At 39.7% G+C, this 25050-nt stretch overlaps 1 protein-coding gene across 19 annotated transcripts in view; it reads left to right on the top strand.

Moving 5' to 3' along the window:
• The window catches only part of RBFOX1 (RNA binding fox-1 homolog 1), a 2803489-nt gene that overhangs the window by 231347 nt on the left and 2547092 nt on the right, over positions 1 to 25050 (top strand). For all 19 annotated transcript variants that reach the window (XM_043976864.1, XM_043976845.1, XM_043976850.1 and 16 more), the window contains exon 2: positions 15990 to 16028. In XM_043976864.1, the coding sequence (XP_043832799.1) occupies positions 15990 to 16028 (39 nt within the window). The remainder of the gene's footprint in view (positions 1 to 15989; positions 16029 to 25050) is intronic.

Below are 25050 nucleotides of genomic sequence, written 5' to 3'. Positions count from 1 at the left end.
CTTCCCAAAGAAGGATAGTGTCATGGACATAAGACTTGTAAGGAAAGATGATTGGGAAAGGATAGTCTTGCAAAAAATATCACTCAAAAAAGATATTTATGTAAGAAAAGTCACTAAACTTCTCTGACAGTGAAATGCCACTCCTGGGCAATGTTTCCCAAGAAGAGCAAAACAGAAGGTCTTTCTCTCTCTCTCTCTCCCTTCCTTCCTCCTTCCCTGTCTCCCTCCATCTATCCATTCATTCACCCACATACAGAGATATATATGTCAGTGTAAATGTACATGTATGTATGCATATACACACTGAAGTGATATGGTGTATATAAATAAAACACTTTGCAAACTTTAAAGCAATACACAAATTTCAATTGTTATTATAATTCTCACTGAGTGTTTGGATATCCTCAAGACTTTATTTTTTATGTTTTAAAGGCTAGTGTTTTTTTTAAAAACACTGTCCTACCTCCCTACATGCCTTGTACGTGCATATTTCCTTGGAGGGATTCCCTATGAGTAGATAAGCCCTGAGGTATGTTTAGAATTTGCTTCCCCCACCTTAAGCAATGTTACTAAGGTAGTTTATCAATATTTCTCCTCTCCTTCCAGTTGTTATAATGTTTTATTCAGCTAGATCCATTTTTACCCCAGAGAAGTTTCTATTATCTTCCTCCTTATTCTTCACACATCTGATTTTTCAGTAGCACAAAGGACCCTTCCCTTGGTACTCATTTAAATCCTATTTAGTTATTGCCTTGGTGTGAGAGGGAAAGAAGGATAGTGTCAAAACCATAAGAAAGACCTGTAAGAAAAGATGATCAAGGAATGATGGCTTTTTGGTTGGGAAAAGAATAGGCTTGCAAAAAATATCACTCAAAAGGATGTTTGCATAAGAAAAGGCACTGAATTGCTTTGACCAAGAGTTGCCACTCCTGGGTATGTTTACCAAGGAGAGTAATAACAGAAAGTCAGTCTGAATGAATGTCTGTCTGTCTGTCTCCCTCACTCTCTCCATCCACACACACACATAGACATACATGTCTATAAACACCCACCAAAATATTCATGACAGATTTTGTGCTAGTCAGTAACTGGAAAAAGGCATATTGGGAATAGTTGAATAATCCTGGTGTATGATTATTAAGGCAATGCTGTTGTGACATGATAATGAAAATGAGACATTCAGAGAAACATGGTAAGACATATGAACTGGTGCAGAATAAATTCAGGAGAAGCAAGAGAAAAAAACACACAATGACCACAATAATGTAATGAAAATGATACTAAAAGAAAATTGAATCTAGATTAATTGAGATGATCAAACCTTGGTCATAGAGAATATGAAAATGATGAAATATGCCTTAGATGTAATATGCCTTCCTCCTCCCATTAAAGAGGTAGGGGATTACAGGAGCAGAATAAGGCAGAATATCAGTCAGATATGCCCACACTCTTGATTTTCCTTAACTACTTTTCATTGCTGCAAGGGAGGGTTTAATGGAAATTACGACAGATTAGGAAATATCTGGCATAAAAAATCCAAGACATCAATAAAACCAAATGTGATATTAATTAAGATAATATTTGTAAAGTTCTCTTTTCAGTCACTGGTACATAGTTGACACTTAATAAATGCTAACCTCTTCCTTCCCAATAAACCCTGAACAAACCAAAAACAAAAATATCATTTTCTTTAATATGAGCACCTGAAAGGTTGTGTTATTAGACTTGTTTTTAGAGTATTTTCAGAAACAAATACTTGTAAGGAGTCAGAGCTATGACAATTAAAATTTCCAGTGAATTATGCTTTGATAAACATACCTATATTATTTTTTGTGGATTTTTTATTTTTCTTCAGGGCAATGGGGGTTAAGTGACTTGCCCAGGGTCACACAGCTAGTAAGTGTCAAGTGTCTGAGACCAGATTTGAACCCAGGTCCTCCTGAATCCAGGGCTGGTGCTTTATCAACTGTACCACCTAGCTGCCCCTAACCTAGATTCTTTAGAGAAGGCAGTTTCATTGTCTATGAGCTCCATAAGTTGTACAGAAAATGAAGTCTGAAGATGCCTTCTTTAGGTCCATTAATAAAGCAATGTCAACTCCTGGCTAGGTCAAGGTTTCAGTGACTTAATGGCCTGGTTCATCATAAACACTGAATGCTCGAGGAAATAGATATGCTGAAGGTTAGATTTATGTGGAGGTGACATAGTGCAACATAGGTATCCTATGTTTACCAGAGAACATCTCCAAAGTGCCTTGAAAATTATTCCAATGTTAAGTTTCTCATGAACAGTGTCACTGATTAATGATGAGTTCTCAAAGAATGTAGTGACTGTTGGAATTGGGTTTGCTATTTGGCCCTGTCTAATGATGTGGTTGTCTCTTGTTGGTGATAATGATTTGTCAAATGATCGCCCTGACCCACTTGCAGGATCCAGTCTGAAAATGCTCCAATGTTTGTATTCTGGGGAGTGGAAAATTAATCCCTAGGCAGAAAATTTTAAAAAGAAATGGGGGGGGTTGGAAGCATTTCTGTAAATCATTAATAAATCTGTTTACTATTTTTATTTGCATTAGATAGCAAATTAAATATTGCATTAGGTATATTAAATATTAATATTCCATTAAATATATATGCATTTTAAAAATTAACTACTGGATGCTGGGGTTCTGACGACTTTGGCACAATCGATCTCGTTCAGGAGAGTTTTACTCATTTGTTCCTTATGCCGCTGTTGTTTTTGGTATCCTTAGGGACTGAGAAACAGGTGAACAGTGGTGGTGGCATAGGTAGCATGGTGAGAAGTGATGCCAATATGTTAGGGAAACTCTGCCTCTGGGACAGCCATAAGGATTTTGCAAAAGCTGGAAATGAGATGGATTCTCTAGGAAAATAGCTCTGTTATTTTGACTTTCTTTTATGGCTTATGAAAAGGGTGCAAGTTTTCATAGTGCCCAGCAAGGGGCACTCCTTGAAGGCCCATGCTGTTTTTGGCTGGGCATTGCACTGTCATTCTCTCTTTTGACTGTGCTGGACAGCTCCCTGCTCTGTGTTATCCTCTCCTGGCCCCATAGAAACAGGAGGCCAAGTTGAATTCTTGCCCTTGCTGCCTGTGTCCCATCAGGAGCCCTAATGCATGTGTCCCAAGCTGTCAAAATCATTTAAAAAGCCTCTCAGTTCCTCTCTATTGATTTCCTGTCCCTGGGGAGGCTCAGGTCCCTCGGTGGCGCCAGCCACACTGGAGGGCAATGTATTGACAAGTTCTTATTTCTGACAACTTGAGAGGCTGCAGCAAAGCTTGCACTATGCCTTAAAGAGGTCACCACCTCCTTTCCCTCCCCTCCATCTAAGCTGCATAAGAAGCAGATGTAGGCTGCTCCAGGAGAAGCTTAGAAAAAGGGCCAGTGTATGAAAAAGGTGAACAAAATACTTATCATCTTTCCCTCCGTACCTCATGTCCCTGTCTGAAACAAATCATAGCAGGCTCACTGTACTGTGAACATCCTCACCAGGGGCTCATAAAGAGCCTTAACTTAGATTGCACATTGATGAGTGATGTGTGTTAGTCCATGGGATCATAGGCTGGGAGCAAAAAAGAGACTTCAGAGGTCATTTAGTTCAGCTACCTCATTTTTCTTGAGGAAACTGAGGCACAGTATTCAGTTGAGGAAACAGAGGCACATAGAAATTATGAGACTTTCCTAAGGTCACACAAATCTCAGAGCTAGAATTTAAACTATGACTGAGATTTGAACAAAGACCCTTTGGTTCCAAATTCACTCTTTTCCACTTTGTTAGAATGCTTTCCCCTCACACATCTTCCCTATATAGCTTTTTCTGCAATTCTTTGGATTTGGGCGTCTTCTATCTCCCCTCTGTAGACTGTTTCCTAAGGTAATGAAAATATGGGAAGATGCAAGTTCCATTTAGGTGTTCATTCCAGAATATGCTCCAGCTTTAGTAGAGAAGGATACTGGTCACATGCTGTGAAATTCCCATTTGTAATGTGATGTGAGCCTTGAATTTCAGGGGACACCACTATGTCTGACTGTTTCTAAAAAGGACCAGTGGAAGCAAGTCAATCTGTTCTTTTGCAGAGCACAACAGGGTCAGGATTAGAATACTGAGAGGCAAGGAGACTGACTTTGATATTGAATGAGGGTGATTAGAGATTGCAAATACCACTTTTGCTTCTTGCTATTAGCAATGCATGTGGGTCTTCATGTGTGCTTGTGTATAAGCCCTTTGAGTTCCCAGACATCAAGAGCATGGATGAGAGGCAATGGAAGGATGGCAGTTCCCAATTAACTTGCCCAGCACCACTCAGAATTAGGAATTATCTGGCCTCTTGACTCCTGTGGCAATCAGCCCTCTGATGAAAGTTTCATGTTGTGTCTTCTTCCCTTTAAGCTCGTTGGAAAATTTTCAGAGGGGGGAAGAAAGAGGTAGAGTTCACTGTGGTCCTTCCTCGTCCTGCATTACTGCCTTATAAATGGATCTGAGCGAGAGCCTTGTAATTATCCCCAAAATAGAGATAGCATTTCCCGTGAAATCTCCTAGGTTTTGTTCAGACAGCTTTCTTCATGTTGAAGGAAGCAACTTGCAGAAAAGTAGAATGTATGGTAGCATGGTGGATGGATTGCTCAAAGCTTGGATAGCCTTAATCTCAAGTTTTGACTTCATTTGAGTGGTGCAGAAACTCATTAATAATCCTCTCTGAAGAGGGTGGCCTTTATCTTTGAGAGCCACTCAGCTTTAGTGAACATATCTGGCCCAGAGAGAAGAGAATGAAATAGGACAGAGCTATACTCCCAGCTTTGGTGAACACAAAACAGAGAAAGTAAAAGTGCTTATTCTCATTCTTGAAGTTCAGTGGTAAAAAGGAGCTAAGTGTTAAGGGGATTTTTAGTGTTAGGAGTGGTGCCTCAGTGAGTCTGCAGAGGAACAACTTCCTATTAAAGAGATTCTTTGGGGGCAGCTAGGTGGCGCAGTGGATAGAGCACCGGCCCTGGAGTCAGGAGTACCTGAGTTCAAATCTGGCCTTAGACACTTAACACTTACTAGCTGTGTGACCCGGGGCAAGTCACTTAACCCCAATTGCCTCACTAAAAAGAGAAAGAGAGAGAGAGAGAGAGAGAGAGAGAGAGAGAGAGAGAGAGAGAGAGAGAGAGAAGAGAAGAGAAGAGAAGAGAAGAGGAGAGGAGAGGAGAGGAGAGGAGAGGAGAGGAGAGGAGAGGAGAGGAGAGGAGAGGAGAGGAGAGGAGAGGAGAGGAGAGGAGAGGAGAGGAGAGGAGAGGAGAGAGAGAGAGAGAGAGAGAGAGAGAGAGAGAGAGAGAGAGAGAGAGAGAGAGAGATTCTTTGGGGGAAGGTTGGTAATAGAATTTTGGAGCTGAAAGGGGAGTGGGTCACAGGAACATAGGTTTAGATGTAGAAGAGAAATCAGAGGTCCTCTCATCCAGTCCCTCATTTTTTCAGGTTAGGAACCTAAGACCAAAAGAGGTTAAACAACTTGTCCAAGGTAAGACAGGGAGCCAGTAGTAGGGCTGGAATTTAAGCCCAGGTCCTGTGTGAGAGGCAGCTAGGTGGCGTGGTGGATAGACCACTGGGTTTGGAATCATGAAGACCTGAGTCAAATATGGCTTCAGATACTATCTGAGTGACTTTGGGCAAGTCACTTAATCTCTATCTGCCTCAGTTTCCTCAGCTGTAAAATGGAGATAATAATAGCACCTACCTCCCAAGTTTATTGTGAGGATAAAATGAGATAATATTAATAAATACTTAGCATATAATAAGTGCTTAAAATGCTTGTTTCCTTTTTTCTCTGTCTCCAAATTCAGTACTCTCTCCAATTTATCATATCATCCATTCTCCTCCCTTTTTTTCTGCTACTTTCCTGACAAGAGATCATATAGTTTTGAGAAATAGAAAATTAATTTTTGGAGCCTGTGCCATCTTAAAACAATTTAAATTGTTAGGATTTTTTCTTATAGTGAGCTGACATGCAGTTGGATGCATAGCTTCCAACTTAGGCTCAGAAGGTTCATATATATATATATATATATGTATGTGTGTATATATATATATATATATATATATATATATATATATATATATTTAAATCTGATGAGACCTTAAAAGCCACCTTGTCCAACACTCTTATTTTCCCAAGGAGGAAGTTAAAGCCCTGAGAAAGAAAGTAACGTGCTTAAGGTCACACAGGTAATAATTATTAGAGGCAGGATTTGAACCCAGGTACTCTGCACTTTTTCCCACTGTATAACATTGCTTACATAGACACAACAGATGGACAGTGCACTGGGCCTGGAATTGAATAGAAAGACAGGGGGATAGACCATACTAGGAAATATTTGTAGTGTTTTCAGTGATCCCAAACTGCTCTCTGACCCCAAGACTCATTTTATACTTTTATTTTTAATACCAGTATTAATGCTGCATGACTAAAAATCCACCAATCCCCAAAGATCCCAAATTGCAGGAGATCCAAAGGGCAAAGGAGAGAAGCATGGAGGACTTTATTAAGCTCACCATATTGCTAATGATAACTTGATGATGAGAAATGACCTAAAAGACATTCAAGGACATGTATATCTGAAAAAGGTGGGTTGGGCATGAATCCAGAGTGATGGATTGCACCGATCTCCATGAAGTATTGAATATTCGAAGGTAGTTTTCCAATATGAAGAAGAGAAAATTCACATAGGAAGAAAAAAAAGGTTTCCATTTGCATGAGTGGAGGACATGGATGATATCAATATTAGTTGCTATATTGACACTGAATTTGCCTCCATATGACTCACATTCATTTGCTTGTAGTTCTTTGCTCTAGGGCCAAATAGTACAAATCTAATATCTCATTCACAGTATAATCTCTGGGTTCTAATTTCAATTCTACTGCTGTCTATAAATACAACCTTGGGTAAGTTATTCTATCCCTATGGGTCTCAGTTTCCTCATCAATTGAACTTGATAATCTAAGGTCCCTAAAATTCTATGATTTGAAGATTGCTACCATGTCCATCCTCATTTTTTCTTCTTAGCATGTGCTTTCTTAGCAGCCACAGCTCCTGAAGACTAAGAAAAGAAATTTCTTGATGCTCTTGGCACTGCATATGGTTCAAAATAAGAAAAAGAAATGATTAGTGGAAACAACATTAAAGAAGACACCTTTACATCTGCTTTGTCACTATATCCTTAACTTCCTCTGTGTGTTGTCTCCCTCATTAAAATGGGAGTTTCTTGAGAGTAGAAATTTTCTCTGCTTTTCAATTTTTTTTTGGGGGGGGAGGTGAGGCAATTGGAATTAAGTGACTTGTCCAGGGTCACACAGCTAATAAGTGTCAAGTGTCTGAGGTCAGATTTGAACTCAGGTCCTCCTGACTCCAGGGCCGGTGCTCTATACATTGCGCCACCTAGCTGTCCCTATGCACTGCACCACCTAGCTGCCCCTCTGCTTTTCTGTTTGTATACCTATCACTTTTAGCATAATGTTCTGCACACAATATATGCTTAATACATTTAAATTAATTTACTCACTTAGATTGGTATTACAAAGATTTTCCACTTTCTTTAATTGATCCTCATATTGTGATGTTCTCACCAATTATGTCATTCTCTGGACTCATTTCTGTTTACCCATGGCCCTTCTAAAATGTAGCACTTTGACTAGATATAACATTCCAAATGGGAGGCAATGTGGTGTAAAACAAAGAACAGTGTCTCTGTAGTCTAATGATCCTGATTAAAATCTTATCTTTAATACCTATCACCTGTAAATTCTTGGGAATGTCCCTTAACCTCTATGAGCCTACATTTCCTTGTCTTATAAAAGGAGGAGGTTGAAGTAAGTGGCCTCTGAGGTCCTTTTCCACTCTACATCATTGATCCTATGTGGTCTGATCAGAGTGGGGGAATAGTAGGCCTGTTATTTCCCTTGCTCTGGATTTCTGTTAATGGAGCCTAAGATCACAGTAATTTATTTTTTCTTTTACCTCTCAGTGAACTGTTCAGTACTTGCGCAGCTGATTTCTTGAACTTCAATCAGGACTTTACATTGATCCCTATTTAATTTCATTTTAATATCTCCAACTGTTCATTCTAGTCAGTCACGATCTTTTAGAATCCCTATTTTCTCATATAGTGGATTCCCACTTTCATCTTATCTGCAACTTTGATAAGTATGTCATCTATGCCTTTATCAAAGACATTGTTTAAATTATTGAGTAGAAGTAGGCCAATGATAGACTTTGGGAATCTTCCACTGGAGAGCTCCCATCAGGTTGACATTCATTTATGAATCAACACTCTTTGGGTTTGGTAGATCAATCACTTTGAAACCCATTAACTATATTACTATCCAGCATATATCCCACAGTCTAGTTTCATGAGAGACTTGTTGAAATCCATCCATCCACCCATCCATCCATCCATGTATGTGTATGTATGTATGTATCTATCTATCATGTATGTATGTATGTATCTACCTTTATGGTATTTTCTAATTTACTAGTATAGTAAACCTGTCCAAAAAGGAAGTGGGATCAGTCTTGTGTTACCTGTCTGTAATGTATTTGTGCAAGTCTCAGTAAATTGCTAAAATATTTATGTGCTAGGTCCATTTGCTAACTACTGGGATTGTAAATATAAGCAAAAGATAGTCTCTTAGGTTATATTCTAATGAGGGAAGAGAAAACATGAGAAAAAGCTGAAAAGTAGTGGGGAGAAGGGAGTGAGGAAGAAAAGTTAACTCTGTAAGGGCAAGGTGGAGAAGTATTGAGTGAGAAGGATAGGTGGGAGAGGAGTGAAAGAGAGAGTATGAGTGACTTGGACACTTTCTCAAACAGAGATTTTGAAGAGAAACTCACTGATCACAATAAGATGAAGGTATCTTCCAGACTGAGAAAGTGGAATTGTGCAGAAGTCCAGAGAAAAAGGAGCAGAGCCAAGAAAAGTAGAATTCTTCCCCTTAGTATTCAACCTAACTGTTTAATTATCAGTTTGAAAATTTTACCAGGACTCAACAACCAGCTCATTGGACTGTAGTTTAAAGTATCCCTCTTCTTCCATTTTTGAAAATCAGGACCCATCTCTGTGAATGTGGCATTATCTATATTTCCCTAATGATAATTAAATTCTTTCAATATATTGGAATGTTGTTTAAGTCATTTAAGCCAGATTATTTAGACCCACTGAGGCTGATAATGTACTTTCTGAGCATCTCCTCATTTATTTTTGAGTTACAGTTTTCTATAAGTTTTGTTCATTTCCATACAAAATGGCATTCTCATTCATAGATAAAATGGAAGGAAAACAAAAGTTAGGTCATTTTCCCTTCTCTCTATCATCTTATCATATCCTATTTATCCTAAGCAAGGGTCCTGTACCTTCTCTATTCTTTCTCTTCTCTTCCTTTTAATAATAGCTAACAATAATCATATTTAGTATTTATTATAGGTATCAGTTCAGACAGTTTTAGTTTTCTTTAACTTACTTTTTCAACATCATGCTACCATTTTGTATTCATCCTTAGTTATTCACTTTCACTTCCATCTATTCACCCTTTAAAAACCCAAGCTTTTTAGATGAACTTTCTCTGTACATACTTTGTTAGTCTCTTTACATACCTTTCCCTTTTCTTCTTCCTTGGAATAATTTAAGGCACTATCAGAATTCCATTTTTGAGAACTTCTCATCTTTCTTGAGCTAATTTCCCTATTAGAATCTCAGACCACAGGATCCTACCCAAATTCTGAGTTGTTTCTAACCTGGTGTCCAGTTGATAGAGATGCTATAATGTGTACAGTATACCCTGAGCCCCATATCTATGTTGATTCATTAAATGGTTACAGCTTCCTAAGCTTTTTGACATCTCTACTTCACCAACCAGTTCCTCTCTATTGGCCAGAATCATTAAGGATAACAGGGTGCTTATTGTTTCCTCTACATTATGGGAGATGAAATTACCAGTAAGACAAATCATTGTCATATCCTACTCGGGTCCAACATATGCCGTTAGATTAGACAATCCCTTCTTGAGACCAGGGATGTCAGTATCCAAATTGGAGGGGGAGAGCAAGAGTAAACTGACAAGCCAGGCCAGGTCCATAGCGCCAGGTCCATAGCAAAGTGTGGGAACTGAGATGCAAAGTCTGAGGCAGTCAGGAAAACCAAAGAGTTTATTAAAAGCTAGGGGGAATCTAAACAAAAATAAACAGCTCAAATGCAGGAAGTGCTAGAGAGCTGACCATTTATCCAACTCAATCTGGATTTGCAAAGTTGGATTCCTTTTGTGGTAGCAGCTTGTATTCTCCACCCTGTTTACTTATTAGATGATGTACCTTGGTAGTATGGAATGACAGTTTCAGTTAATGTTAATCTGAGTCTTTATTAGAATGTTATATGGATACTTCAAGTTGCTCTCAATTAAACAAATCAGTTAAATAAACCTTTGTGCTGGGAAAATACAAAGTTTAGATAAGACATGGCGTCTACCTTCATGCGTAAGTAGTTCAGGTTGGCTATAGTGTAGAATATTTGGAAGGGGTATAGGATAAAGATGAAAAGGATGGTGGTGCCAGGTTGTGGGAGGCCTTGAATTCCAGGTTTGTGAGTCTCAACTTTACTTCTTAGGCACAAAGGAACCACTGCATGATTTTGAGCAGAAGAATGATGTGACCACATTTATTTCTAAGGGAGGGCAACAAGATCTCAAATTCAACATGGACAGATCAGAATTTATTCTCTTTCCTCCAAAATGCTTCCCCTTTCCATCTTTATGACAATAGACAATGGCACCACTATCCTTCCAGTCACACAAATTTGTGACCCCAGAGTGAAGCTCAACCTCTTATTCTCCCTTGCTCCCATCTCCAATTCCAATTAAATTCAGTTTTGTTTATTCTCTCTCTAAATCATCCTTTGTGTATGTCTCTTTCTGCTAATGCCCCAACCACCCTAGTTCAGGTCCAAATCACCTCTTGCTTGTTGAAATAGTCTTCTAAGTGGTACCTTTAGACCCTCTGCTCTCCAACTCACTCTTTCAACAGCAGCCAAAATGATTTTCATATTTTATTATATGTATTGACCAAGTGAAGTCTAAAGAGATATTCCTAAATCATAGGTCTGACCATGTCACTCCCCTACTCAAAATATCTAGTGGCTCCTTATTGCCTCTAAGATCAAATACTAACTCTATTGCTTGGCATCTAAAGATTTATATAATACAGGTTCAGCCTATCATTCCAGACTATTGAAGCATTACACACCTTCACATAAACTAGAATCTAACCAAAATGGCCTCCTCCTTGGCTCCTTACTCATGAAATTCCATTTCTCATTTCTGTGCCTTTGCATGGGCTATTTGTCATTCCTGGAATATACTTAGTCCTTACTTTCAGCTCTTAGACATCTAGCCATCTCAAAGTCCAGCCAAAGTGCCACCTCCTGATCATCAATGATGCAAGCATTCCCTCTTTAACTTACCTTGTATTTACTTTGAAAATTTTATTATATGGTTACATGTGTACATGTTGACTTTCTCCTGCCACCTCATAGAAGGAAAACTCTGAGAACAGAGGCTATTTTGTTTTTAACTTTGTATCCCCAGAATGGTGCCTGGTGCATAGTAGCTATCTGAAAAGTTCTTGTTGGTTGATCAATATTTCTTTCCAATCCGATGAAAGATCTAGTGGCTCCTTATGTGGTCAGGGACTGTTGATTTTTTATTTTGTAACATCAGAATCTATGATGTAATTGCTTGTTGATACATATCATAAAAGTATTTTATTATTTTATAGTTACATGTAAAGATAGTTCTTAACATTTGTTTTCATAAAAATTTTAGTTCCAAATTTTTCTCTTTCTCTCCCTTCCCTCCCCCCTCCCCAAGACAGAAAGCAATCTGATATAGGTTATATATGTATAGTTATATTAAACACATTTCTGCAACTTGTGGCACATAGATCAGTCTTCTGAAATAATCATTCAGTGAGGGAATCTGACACTTTAGACATCCTAAGAAAGCTAATTCACAGGATCATATATTGAGAGCTGGAGGGGACCTTAGAGATCAGTGAGTTCAACTCCATCCCTTATTTGAGGATGAGAGACGTTAAGTGATTTGTTAAAAGTCACACAGATAGTGTCTGAGGCATATTTTGAACTCAGGTCTTCTTGACTCCAGGTCCACTACTCTATTTACTGAACTACTTAGTTGCCTTCTAATTGTGTGGTATCAAGAAAATGTACTATAACGCAATGAAGGAAAGCAAATTTTAGGTATAATATGGCTTGGGCATCTGGGACTGAGAGGGGTGGCAGAACCTCACATCAGACTCCTGTAAAGGAAGGAGCATCCTACTTTGAGTCGTTAGCTTAAAGGGGAGCTAGTAAAGAAGAACTAGTATTGCTGAGATATATTTCCTGTTAACAACATGGGTAGTTTTTAATGCCTTTCCTCAGGGCTGACCAGGTCTTGGCATTTATTTACATGGCCTTGCCCAGACATCAACAACCTTCATATAGGCAGTCATATTTGATGCCTGTTTTTCATAGGTATAAAGGGGGAGACTGAAAAACAAACCCAGATTTAGAATAGGCACTGGGGGAGGTAGCTGTGTAAAGAGCAGAAAGAGCTCCATACCCTGCCAATTAAAAAAAATATTGTTTATCCTCCAAGCCTCACAACACATCTACTCAAGTCATCTCATTCCCTCATAACAAATGGGAAAGTTGATGCCTTGTGATTAGTAAATCACCAGATTTACTTGAGTTTAACAGGCTTTTTGGCAGAAATTGAAAGTGAAATCATTCATTCAGCAAGTATTTATTGAGCTCTTGCTATGTGCATAGCACTGTGTGAACTCTGCTGTTAGGCTCCAGCTATTACTGCATCTCAAAGCCATCATCTCCACGGGCACCTGGAGCAGCATGTGCCGCCCCCTTTCCCAGCTGTGTGTCTTCAGGGCTCTATCTCAGTAGTTCCTATGCCCAGTTTAAATCAGAGCTGTGGCAAAGGGAATTTTTGGCACCTGTTAAATGCTACTCTTCTCTACCAACCATCTTTGCTATGGGTCTTTGAAGAAGCCATCAAATTAGAGGCTCTATCCTTTTTTTTTGCAGGGCAGTGGGGGTTAAATGACTTGCCCAGGGTCACACAGCCAATAAGTGTCAAGTGTCTGAGGCCAGATTTGAACTCAGGTCCTCCTGAATCCAGAGCCAGTGCTTTATCCACTCTGCCACCTAGCTGCCTCCAGCTCTATCCCCTTTTAAAAATATTTTTATACTCTTCTTTTTATTGAGATATTCTTGAAAACAATTGAAAAGTAGCACATGATTCTCTTGTGCAACATGTGTTTCTCCACTTCATAAATGCAGGAGAGCATTTAGCCAGATTAGTGAGCAGGACAGAAAAAGAACCTCCCTCCTCCATACAAGTGGAGGAGATTCTTCTATCCCCAATTCCCCACTAATGCTTGGAATTCTACTATTAGCAATTAATTCCTTTGGGTTCACTATTGGGTCCTTCTGTTTTTTTTTTTACAATAAAAATAAGTTTTTATTGATGTCTTGTTTTTACATCACATGATTTCTCCTGGTATTTTTCTCCTGTTACTAGAGAACCATCTTATATAACAATATTTTTAAAAACAAAAAGAAAAGAAAAAGTAAGAGGGAAAATTAGCATAACCAATTAATACATGGAAAAATTCTGAAAATATATAGCACAAATGCATGCAAGTCACACTTGTGGACCTCCCACCCCTGCAAAGGGATGCAAAAGGTCTTTGGATATCTCTTCTTGAGAGCCATGTTTGTTCTTTGAAATTTTCCAACATTCACTTTTGATTGTGTTTGTAATTCTTTCCATTTGCATTGTTATATTCATTATGTATATTCTCTCAGCATTCCTTTTTGTAAATTTCTCCATGCTTTTCTCTCCATCACATTCATCATTTCTTATAGCATAGTAATATTCCATTACATTTATGTACCACAATTTGTCTGGCTATTCCTCATTTGATGAGCAGCCACTTTGTTTCCAATTATTATCTATCACAAAAATGCTACTATAAATATTTTGGTGTATATGGGGAAATTGCTTTTTATCAATGGCCTCCTTAGATTGTAAGCCTAGTAATGCAGTCTCTGGGTCAAATGGTACGGACATCTTCATCACTTTATTTGCATAATCCAAATTGCTTTCCAGAATGGTTGTATTGATTCACAGCACCACCAGCAATGCACTAGTGAGCATCTGTTTCCACAACTCTTCCAACATTTGGTATTCCTGTCTTTTATCATCTTTGATAAAATTCACAGGGTATGTAGTTGTTTTGACTTGCATTTTCCTTTTTATTAGTGATTTGGGGCATTTGTTCATGTGGCTTGAAGTTATTTTTAGAACTGTTTCCTCATATCTTTTGACCACTTATCTGTTGGGGAATGAATTATTTTACACACACACACACACACACACACATAACAATAACATATATATGTTTGTATATGTATGTGTATGTACATAGATAGATGGAAATCTGTCTATCTCTATATCTATCTATTATTCATTTATTTTGGATACAAAACTCTTAGAGAAATTCAATTCAAAGATTTTTTTTCTCATTTGACCATTTACCTTCTTATCCTAGTACATTAATTTTGTTTGCACAAAAGCTTTTAATTTTCCTATAATCAAAGTTATCTGTCTTTTATAATCACAGATAGATTCCATTTCTTTTAAAGGGAAGGACCTAGCCCCTTAAAAACACCAAACTGGCTTAGCTTGCTGCTGAGCTACTTCTAGGCTAGAACTTTAATAACTAGATTCTGCCCTCTGACCTTGAAGCTCTTGTATTTTCTTTTTGTACATTCTCCATTCCAAAGCTTTATTTATAGCATTCTAGAGTTATGCCACACATGACTTTTCCTTATTTATGGTTATTTACTAATTTAAATAATTATCAGGTATATATATATATGCACACATATGCATATATACAAAAATACATACATACACATGCACACACACACACACACACCAGGTTAATAACGATATGTAGTCACTTATCTCTTCCTCCCACAAAAGTCCCAGATTAGGGCACCTTGTATGACCTGCCTCTCCTTATTCTAAATTTTTTTGTTATTAAAATAAAAGGAAGAGTAGAAGAAGGCTTTAGAGAAGGGTAAGAATGTAGATTCTCTTCTCCTTCAGATAATTAGGAATGCATTTTTAATTTTTTTTCCCCCAAGATGATCTAATGTCATAGGGTCATAGTTTTAGAGCTAGATGACACTTTGGAGATTCTCTAGTCTAATTTCATCTGCCATCCCTCAGTCATCTGAGATGCTACCACAAGACATTTGCCAATTGTATCATTGCCCATAAATACTGTAGCTACAGTATGAGTGTGTGGGGATGTTGACTCATAGTATCATAGATTTAGAGCAGGAAGAAGTATTAGAGGTCATCGAGTCTTTGAAGAGAAGTGGTCTCTCACCATTGAGGTTCCAATGGAGGGTAATTAGTAGAGGTAACCAAGAACTATAGGCAATGAAGAGTATTGGCCAGGTTGCTGGACTTGAGAGTCAGTACAACAACATCATTTACTTATTAGCTGTGTAACCTTGGGGAAGTCACATAAACTCTCCTTGCTTTAGTTCCCTCATTTGTAAAATGAAGGGGGTGGGACTCAATTACTTATATGATCCCCAAATCAATGATTACTTTTGAGCCAAAATGCTCATTTTACAAATGAGGAAAACTGACAGAAAAATCTCTTCCCACTGACACTAATTTCAGTGAATAATAAGTTAACTAGACTCTCCTTCTGATTTTATGGAAACTCCCCAGGCAGACTGTTAGATGAATAATGTGGTTATTATTTCTAAGAAAGGCAACAAAGCTTGAAGACATTATTTTAATTGGAAAACTAACCATTTTATTTGTTTCTGTCTTTTATTTTTGTCCAGGCTCAACTAGCCCTGCCCTACAGCCCAGCAGAGACCCAGGTAAGTTGTTCATTCTCTCTTTCTTCCTGCCATTTTTTTCCACATGACTTGAACATGATGGAGACCAACAAAATATGAATTTCTTAGATGCTCTGGTAGCACAATAGCACTGTACGGCCATGGAATTTGGGCATGGGCACCTAGGTAGGCTGGGTATCACAATAAGAAATCCAATAGTTACCACCATCCATATTGTATATATTATTAAGCCTTGGAGACTCTGGGAATATGTTGGGAAGGATCTTTCACTATGTAAGATAAGAATCAAGCATTATATTTAAGTCTTTACCTCTGTCCCTCTGTTAATCAATGATATATTTTTATGCCCATAATCTATGCCCTTTTCCCCACTGGCTTCTACACCCAATCCTGGGCTAAGATATTACTTAGAGAAAGTGTGATTATGAGCTTGGTACTTGTATTATAGGTAACAGGCGGAGATTTTTACATAACATTCCAGCTCAGGGCAGAACTTTGTTCAGAACTTTTTGGTGTTTATGCACTGCTTCTCCTCTAATCTGGAAGTCTTCTTTCTCTCTTATGGTATTGTAGAGCCCTTTGGGGATGTCATTCCCTAGTTCATATGTCAGGGTACGGGTGAGATAGGGGTCAAAGCTGAGTTTCTAAGATGTGCAACTTTTACCTAATTTGCTAGAATGTCAGCTACAATCATAGTTTGACCCTGTAGGGGCTATTGGGCTCTCTGAGGTAGGGTGAGATAGTGGAAAGAGCATGGGTTCTAGATTCAAAGGATCTGTGTTCAGATCCCAGCTCCTCTAATTATTAGCCTGTGACTTTGGGCAAAGCACTTAACCTGTCTGGGTCTCAGTTTCTTCATCTGTAAAATGGTCTCTGAGGTCCCTTTAAGTTTTTGACCTATGAACCTATGATGTTGTAGTGCCTTGCTGACATCTCCCACATCTTCCCACCTCCCAGAAACGTGAGCTACTTTTTTTTTCATCACAAATGACCCTGATAGAGACAAGTGTGGCTTTCAGGATGGGATTTGTTTTTATGCCATTGTAATCAGGGGCTATGTTTCTGTGAGTGAGAATGAAGAAGCATTATGTTCTCATGTATCCCACTGCCTTTTTATTAGCACCAAAGCTGCTAGTGCTTGGCCATATAAGAGTATAATTGAACCAAGCTAATCTACACCTTAGGGCAATGTATTTTTTATTGATTCCAACTCTACATTATTATTGTTGCTTAATGAGGAGCTAATGTAATTTCTAATGAAGCCACATGGCCCTTGGATAGATGAACTCACATTTTATTTCCCCTGTGATGGAATATACTCTCTTCAATTAAAAACCCGGGAAGTAAAATTAATACAAATGTAAAATTTTTCAAAGATTAGTGTCAAGACAGCAGCTTTTTATTATGCATGTAAATTCTTCAGTAATGGGATTGAAGAGGAAGTCTTCAAGTGTGTGGCTAGTCCTTAAGTGTATCCAAGATGGTTTAAATAGCAAAGGAGGCTTCGAAGGAGGATGGGAATCTGCACCTCTTCTCAAAGAGCTGCAGGTCTACACCACCCTTTTAGTGGTTTTGGGGATGTGTGTTGTACCCTGTCCCTTCTCCTGGCTGATGCCATCTCATGCCAGGGCTACCTATTCCTTAGGATCTTCTGATGTGTCCTATGGAAGTAAAACCTGATTCCTTAGAGAAGGTGCATTGTATTTGACCCCTGAGTATTCTGTGACCAGCATTGTCCCCAAGGGATGGTGTGGTCTATTTGATCTTCGAGAGCCGATGCTTGTGTCTGAGTCAAAAGAAACTAAAAGGAGGGAGCTAGGAACTTTAAGTCTTCTCTCTGTACTAGGGGTTTGGAGTAGAGAAAGTGAAAGCTACTTCTGCAAATGCATCCAGTGGAGCCTGGGGGAATGTAGGAGAAGAAAATCATATGGGCTGTTAAATATTTGGTCCTCTCTTTCTTCCACCCGACAGGCTGTTAGGGTAACTCTGGGACAGGAGGAGAGTCAGCTGATGGAGCAGATCCATTTCTGAGGCAAACTCAGCACAGCCAGCTGTTAATGCAAACTGAACCTCAGGGGGTGTTTTGAGGGTCATCTTGGAGGAGACCCAGAATATCCTTCCCCTGATAGATGGTTTCTGGGTTGTCTGGGTCATATTTGAATCAGCTCTCTCTTCCTGGCCAGGCCCTGAAGTTTTGGGAGGATGGAGTTGGGGATGTTAAGGGAATGAGGGGGAAGTGTGAGGGTGAGAGTTATTGGCAGGCTCTGTGGACTAGTGGCTTTCTTCCTATGGTTCAGACTGGTGAACAAGGGCAGGGGTACATGATTAATTAAAGCAGTTCTGGTGAGTGAGGAGCTTAGAGCTTTTCTGCCAGTTTTCTTCCTTTTGGCCAGACAGCACAGCCCTTAAAGACCTGGGGTTCCTTCTCTAGTTTCCAATCTCCTTGAATTAGTGCAAAGACTGTTGTGGTCAAATGCCACTGACAAAGCTTGGGATGTTCTTGATTCTTCCCTCCTGTGTAGAGATCAAAGTTAGTGACAAACAGTCACCCTGTTTATTGCAAAGCTTGAAGACCACAGAGCTATACAGAATCTGTTAACAAGTCCATTTACACCATTGGCTAAACCCCATGTGATCCTATGTGGGAGTGGGAGGGGTGAGGTGGAGAAGGGAGCCATATAAAGGAAGTAAAATTCATAATCCCTATGATATCCACCAGTAGTAAAGAGAAATATATTTTTAAAAAGTAACACAAAGGGGGCAGCTAGGTGGTACAGTGGATAAAGCACTGACCCTGGATTCAGGAGGAACTGAGTTCAAATCTGGGCTCAGACACTTGACCACTTACTAGCTATGTGACCCTGGGCAAGTCACTTAACCCTCATTGCCCCGCAAAATAATAAAAAAGCAACACACAAAGCAATTAAAAATGTGAAAATACTACAACACAACAAAAATTTTGAAAGTGCCTACTGTGTGCTAGAAACTATACCAAGTGCTGGAGAGACAAAAAGTTTAGGTAAGATATAGTCCTGGATCTCGAGGAATTCACAATCCTAAATTTGACTTGTTATTTCATTGTATGCCACTCTAGGTGAGGCACTTCACCATCAAAGCAGGGTAGCATCCCCTCTTTAACTGTGAACCTTACAGAGTTGCCTATAGCCCTGAGTGGTTAAGAGGATTGCTCAGAGTAACACAACACATATGTGCCAGAGGAAAGATTTGAACTCATGTCTCCCTGACACAGAGGCAGCTGGATGGCTCAGTGGATAGAGCACTGGGCCTGGAATCAGAAAGACCCAAGTTAAAATCCATTCTCAGACCCTTACTAGCTGTGAGACTTTGGGCAAGTCACTGAACCTCTGTTTGCTTTAATCTACTGCAGAAGGAAATGGCAAACCACTCCTATATCTTTGCCAAGAAAACCCCATATAGGGTCACAAGAGTCAGATATGACTCAACACAAATACCAACTCCCTGACACTGATACCTGCTCTCTATTCATGTTAAATTCATCAGAAAATTATAAAACAAGGTGATATGTGAGTTCTAATGGGGAAAGTTTGCTACCAACCTAGGAAGGAGTATCATGGAGAACTTACTGGGGGTGGTGGCATTTCAGCTGGGCCAAAAGGGCAGCATTTCAGACAGTGTAAGCAAAGGAACTGGGGCATTAGGACACATAGCACACATTCTGGAGGATAGAGTAGAGAGTTGTTCTTGAGTGTGATATAGAAAGGCAGCTAGGTGGCACAGTGGATAGAATGCCTGAAGTCAGGAAGACTTCTCTTCTTGAGTTCAAATCTGGTCTCAGATACTTACTATTTGTGTGATCCTGGTCATCACTTAATGCTGTTTGCCTCAGTTTCCTTATCTGTAAAATGAGCTGGAGAATGAAATGGCAAACCATTTCAGTATCTCTGGCAAGAAGACCCCAATTGGGGTCATGAAGAGTCATTAACAACTGAAATGACTCAACAACAACAACAACAACAACAACAACAGTATGGAATTTCAGTTTCATTGGGTAGGTAGTAATAATAACAGCTAAGATTTATTTAGCACTCTCAGGTTTGCCAAATGATTTATACATATTATCTCATTTGATCTTCACAACAGCACTGTGAAGTGGCTACTATCATTATACCCATATAACAGATAAGGAAAAGTGAGACAGAGGTTAAACAACTTGCTCAGAGCGACATACCTAGTAAAGTTTCTGAGGCAGGACTAGAACCCATGCCTTTCTAGCTCCATGTCTGGCCAGCACTTAATCTGTTATGCCAACTAACTGCTTTAACAGGGATAGTCTCACAGATTTTTTGAGTAGAGGAATAATAAGACCAAGGTTTCTATGAGTAAAAAAGGCTGCTCCCTTGGCAGGCTGAAGGATGGATTGTTTAGAGGGGGAGAAAGAGTGAAAGTGGAAACATCCCTTAGGCCATTGCAGTAGGCCAGGGTGGATGTATTGAGGAGCTTGTCTATCTAGAGTCTAAAATAGTACAATGGCAGTAGGAAGAGAGTGGAAGGGATGTGTCCAAATGTGCTATCAAAAGTAGATTGGCGGGGGGCAGCTAAGTGGTATAGTGGATAAAGCACTGGCCCTGGATTCAGGAGGGCCTGAGTTCAAATCTGGTCTCAGACATTTGTCACTTACTAGCTGTATGACCCTGGGCAAGTCACTTAACCCTCATTGCCCCGCCCCCTCCCCCCAAAATAGTAGATTGGTGGGGCAGCTAGGTGGCACAGTGGAGAAAGCACTGGTTCTGGATTCAGGAGGACCTGAGTTCAAATCCAGCCTCAGACACTTGACACTTATTACCTGTGTGACCCTGGGCAAGTCACTTAACCTTCATTGTCCTGCCAAAAAAAAAAAGCAGATTGGCTCTGGTGTCCAAGGATTCAGGTTCAATACGACAGTTAGGAATGGTGTGAATTAGTCAGGGAAATATTACCAGAGATGTTTCAAAAGTGGGGTTTTGAAGGAATAATGGGATATTAATCAGCAGAAAGAGTGAAATTTCAGGTTCAGGAGGTTTGCATTTACCTAGGTCTGCCCTCTTTTGCATGCCTCTAGTGTACTTTCCCAGGTGAGCTGTCAGTTTGGGCTTTGCTGATCTTGGGAGGGCCCCCAAAGGATACCATGCTAAATCAGACCAAAGGATTTTCTAAAGTCTTTAGAGTCGGCCAGAGCATTGAAGGTGGCAAGAACTCTGACCCATTACTGCCTCTGATGCTGGTTTTGTGAGCTTGGCAGCAGATGGTAGAGGCAGGTTGCTCCAGTAGCAGCTGGTCTCAGCCCTCCTGAGGAGTCATGGATTCATTCAGGATTTCAATGTCTTATGGGGACCATCAGCCAAGTGGCCTGGCACTGTCACCAGCTGTGCTGTACTCTCTAAGCGATTTGCACAAGGAGAGCTGTTGAACATTTGCCCAAGGCATTGGAATAATGATGGCACATGGTTAAGAGCCAGGGACAGGACAATAAAAACACTCCTTTTCCAAGCAGATGGGGAGTAGGGTGGTGGGAATGCCAACTTTACTCAGAAATCTTCATCCTGTAGGTGGGGTTAAGGAAAGGAAGAGAATAGAATTTGGAGGAGCCCCTTGTATCTTCATCACTCTTCTCCTTTGGTTTAAGGACCCTTTGGCCTGGGATGGCCTCCTTGCTTGGCTTCCCCAAGGAGTCCCACCTTTATTTCTGATGCATTCTCTTGCTTCCTTCTGACACCTCCACTCCCACCTCCCGAGTGCCAGAAAGTTCATAGAGATGCCAACTGAACAGTTGGTTGTCTGAGTTGTCCTATCACTTTTTCACTTTCTCTTTGTTGCTGACAGATTCAGCCATAAACTGAGAATCAGACTTTTTCTTGATGGTGCTGATAAGATTAATTTAATTTTTTTTTCAAATAGATGCATTTCTTCTGACCTTGCAGAATTTTACTTCATTTTTCACATCATCATCTGGCAGATTTAGAGATGGAAAGGACTTCTGAGGCTTGCTTGTACAATGTGCTTATTCTTACTGTCAAGAATACTGGACAGTGACTTACCCAAGGTCACAAGGCATTTGAATGCTTTCATTTGTCCAATTGTTTCTGTGGAGGTGTTCCCTATCCCTATTTTCCTTCCACTGTCTTCCCTTTCTTTCTTCCAATCCTTTCCACACTGAGGTATACACAGCAAAAGCCTGGGTAGGCAGAAGGAGGTAAGGGAGAAAGGCTGGTTTGTTCCAGAAGCCCAGGGAGCTAGAGACTGGACTCTGCTTTGGCCTGAGGGATAGAAGGATAATAAAGGCAAGACTGTGGGCTGAGCAATTCTGACCCTGCAGCTTTTGTATACCCTGATATCAGCAGGTAGCAAGACAATTTAAATGCTTGGACTAGGAACAAAGTCTTTGGAAAGAATATACTTCCCTGGATACCCCTCTCCTGAGTGTGGAGAAGCACATACAGGAATCAGGGACTATTTACACCTTCTAGATGTATAATTTCAACTGCAATAATTATCTGACCTTTTAAAAAGAATAAATCTGTCTGGCAGCAGCACATTTCTGAGCTCTAGCCAAAGTGGGGACTGAGCCATTGGTATGATGGGGCCAGACAGAAGCTGGATTTACTATTCACCAGGGACCTGTCCTAAACCTGCCATGCATGCTCATGCTTCTCTCACTGACATTTGGGTACAAAAAGTGGGTTTTGGCCAAAGCAGGTGAGCTTGCATCCCTTCTGTAAGTGATTTTAAAAAATAATGTCTATTTCTATCAGGAATAACTAGTATTATGCAAGTAATGAGATATAGGTATTGTGCAGAGACACTTCCCCTAAAAGCTGGCATCTTCATTAAATAGACCAAATGCTAAGTGGACGATATCCTATGAACTCATCTGTTAACGCAGTATTTTTTATTAAACAAAAATTTTTATATCCAGAGTCTACAGAATAAAATCACTTTGGGCTAGGTTTAGACGGAGAAAAACCCCAACCTCATTCCAAAGAATGAACTGATGTAATTGCATTGATCAAAACTAGATTCTGTCCATAATACAAAAAGTCACTTTTCATTTTGCCCACTTACATTTATATTCTCCAGGGATCCCTCAGCTGGTAGAACCTTCTCTCCCATTACATCTTTTTTTTTTTTTTTTTTTTTTTTTTAGGCAATGGGGGTTAAGTGACTTGCCCATGGTCACACAGCTAGTAAGTGTCAAGTGTCTGAGGCCGGATTTGAACTCAGGTACTCCTGAATCCAGGGCCGGTGCTTTAACCACTGTGCCATCTAGCTGCCCCCCCCCCCATTACATCTTAATATCACAGATTTGAAGCTAGAAGAAATCTTGGAGGTCATTTAGTTCATCCCCTTCATTTTTAAGGTGAGGAAGTTGAAGTGTACAGAAGTTAAATGACTTGTCCAAGATCACACAGGTAGAAAACAGCAGTGGTCAAAACACTGGATGTGGAACTGGAGGACTTGGGTTCAAATCCTACCTCTGACTCAATACCTTTGTGAACATGAGCAATTCAATTAACCTCCCTGGGCTTCAGTTTCCTCATTTACAAGATGGTGGGCCATCTGATCAACTCCATCAAGACTAGATGGCCTCTGAGGTCCCCTTGAGCTCTAGGTCTGTGAGCCTATGTGCTATAATTCAAATCCCTGTCTCATCAATACATCCTGTCAAAGATCCAGTTAATTTTGTTGTGTTCTCTCTGGTAATGTCTCTTTATCTTATTTTCTTGAAAAAAGAAAAGAAAAATGTTTTATTGTTACTCCTCCCCTTCATTGTTTTTGCTTCCCAGTGATACATCTCTCTCTAATTTTCTAGGCTTTCCAGTAGGGAGGGGAGCAACAGCCAGAGACAATCCCTGGACCTGTTACTGGGGATCTTCCTTTTCCTCTTCCTTTCCCTCCCTACATAAAGAGACTTTCCTGGCTACTGCTCTGGAAATGGCCTCTGCTGGACTGCTTGTCAGATTTCATCTCATTTTCTTATTTTGATCACCTGCTGACATCTGTCACCTTACTCCATCCTTCCACATTACTCTCATCTCCTTTGCTGTTGCCAATTTCACCAAACAGGAGAATGACCTCGTTATCACAAGTTCCATGCTCTCCTCTAGGGTTGGAATTGACTGTGTTGGGTGTAAAGTGAATGATGACACCACGTTCTATGGCTGCTCACAGCTGATTGTGTGGCTGTGACCTTGATCATGCATCCTAGACCCCTCCTACCTCCTATGCCCAAAGTTTCAGTCAAGAAGGAAGTAGATGTGAAATTTATTCTCTAGGCCCTGCTTATGGAAAACAACATGAACCCAACTGGGGTTTATAAATCTGGGTTTTGAACTAGGTTTTTTTTTACTCCAAATACAACACTCTCTAATTATATCATATTCCTTTCCATTGAGGTTAGCAAATCATACCACTGGCCAGGCATCAAATCTTTCCTAATTAAATTTTTCAAAATTAATATTCACTTAAAAAAATAAGTTGCAAATTCTTTCTCCCTCCTGTCTCTCTCCTACCCTTTGAGAAGTTAAGTATTATGATATCAATTGTGCATATGAAATTATACAAAAAATATGTCTATATTAGGCACATTACAAAAGAAAACATACAAAAACTCCTAAAAATGAAGTGGAAAAAAGTATACTTCAATCTGTACTCAGAGTTCTTCAGTTTTTTTCTCTCTATAGACAGATAGCATTTTTTATCATGGAATTGTCTTGGATCATTGTTTTTATCAGAGTAGCTAAATCTTTAACATCATCATTACAGTATTTCTGGGCAGCTAGGTAGCACATTAGATAGAGTTCTGGGCCTAGAGTCAAGAAGACTCCTCTTCCTGAGTTCAAATATGGCTTCGACACTTACTAGCTTTGTGACCCTGAGCAAGTCACTTAACTCTGTTTGCCTCAGTTTCAAATCTGAAAAATGAGCTAGAGAAGGAAATGGCAAAGCTCTCCAGTATCTTTGCCAAGAAAACCTCAAATAGGGTTACAGAGAGTTGGACATGACTGAAAATGACAACAACAACAGT

The sequence above is a fragment of the Dromiciops gliroides genome, chromosome 1, assembly GCF_019393635.1.
Source record: "Dromiciops gliroides isolate mDroGli1 chromosome 1, mDroGli1.pri, whole genome shotgun sequence".
In the NCBI taxonomy this organism is placed as follows: domain Eukaryota; kingdom Metazoa; phylum Chordata; class Mammalia; order Microbiotheria; family Microbiotheriidae; genus Dromiciops; species Dromiciops gliroides.
The sequence above is the reverse complement of the archived record's forward strand: the minus strand, read 5'-3'. Positions and strand labels throughout refer to the sequence as shown.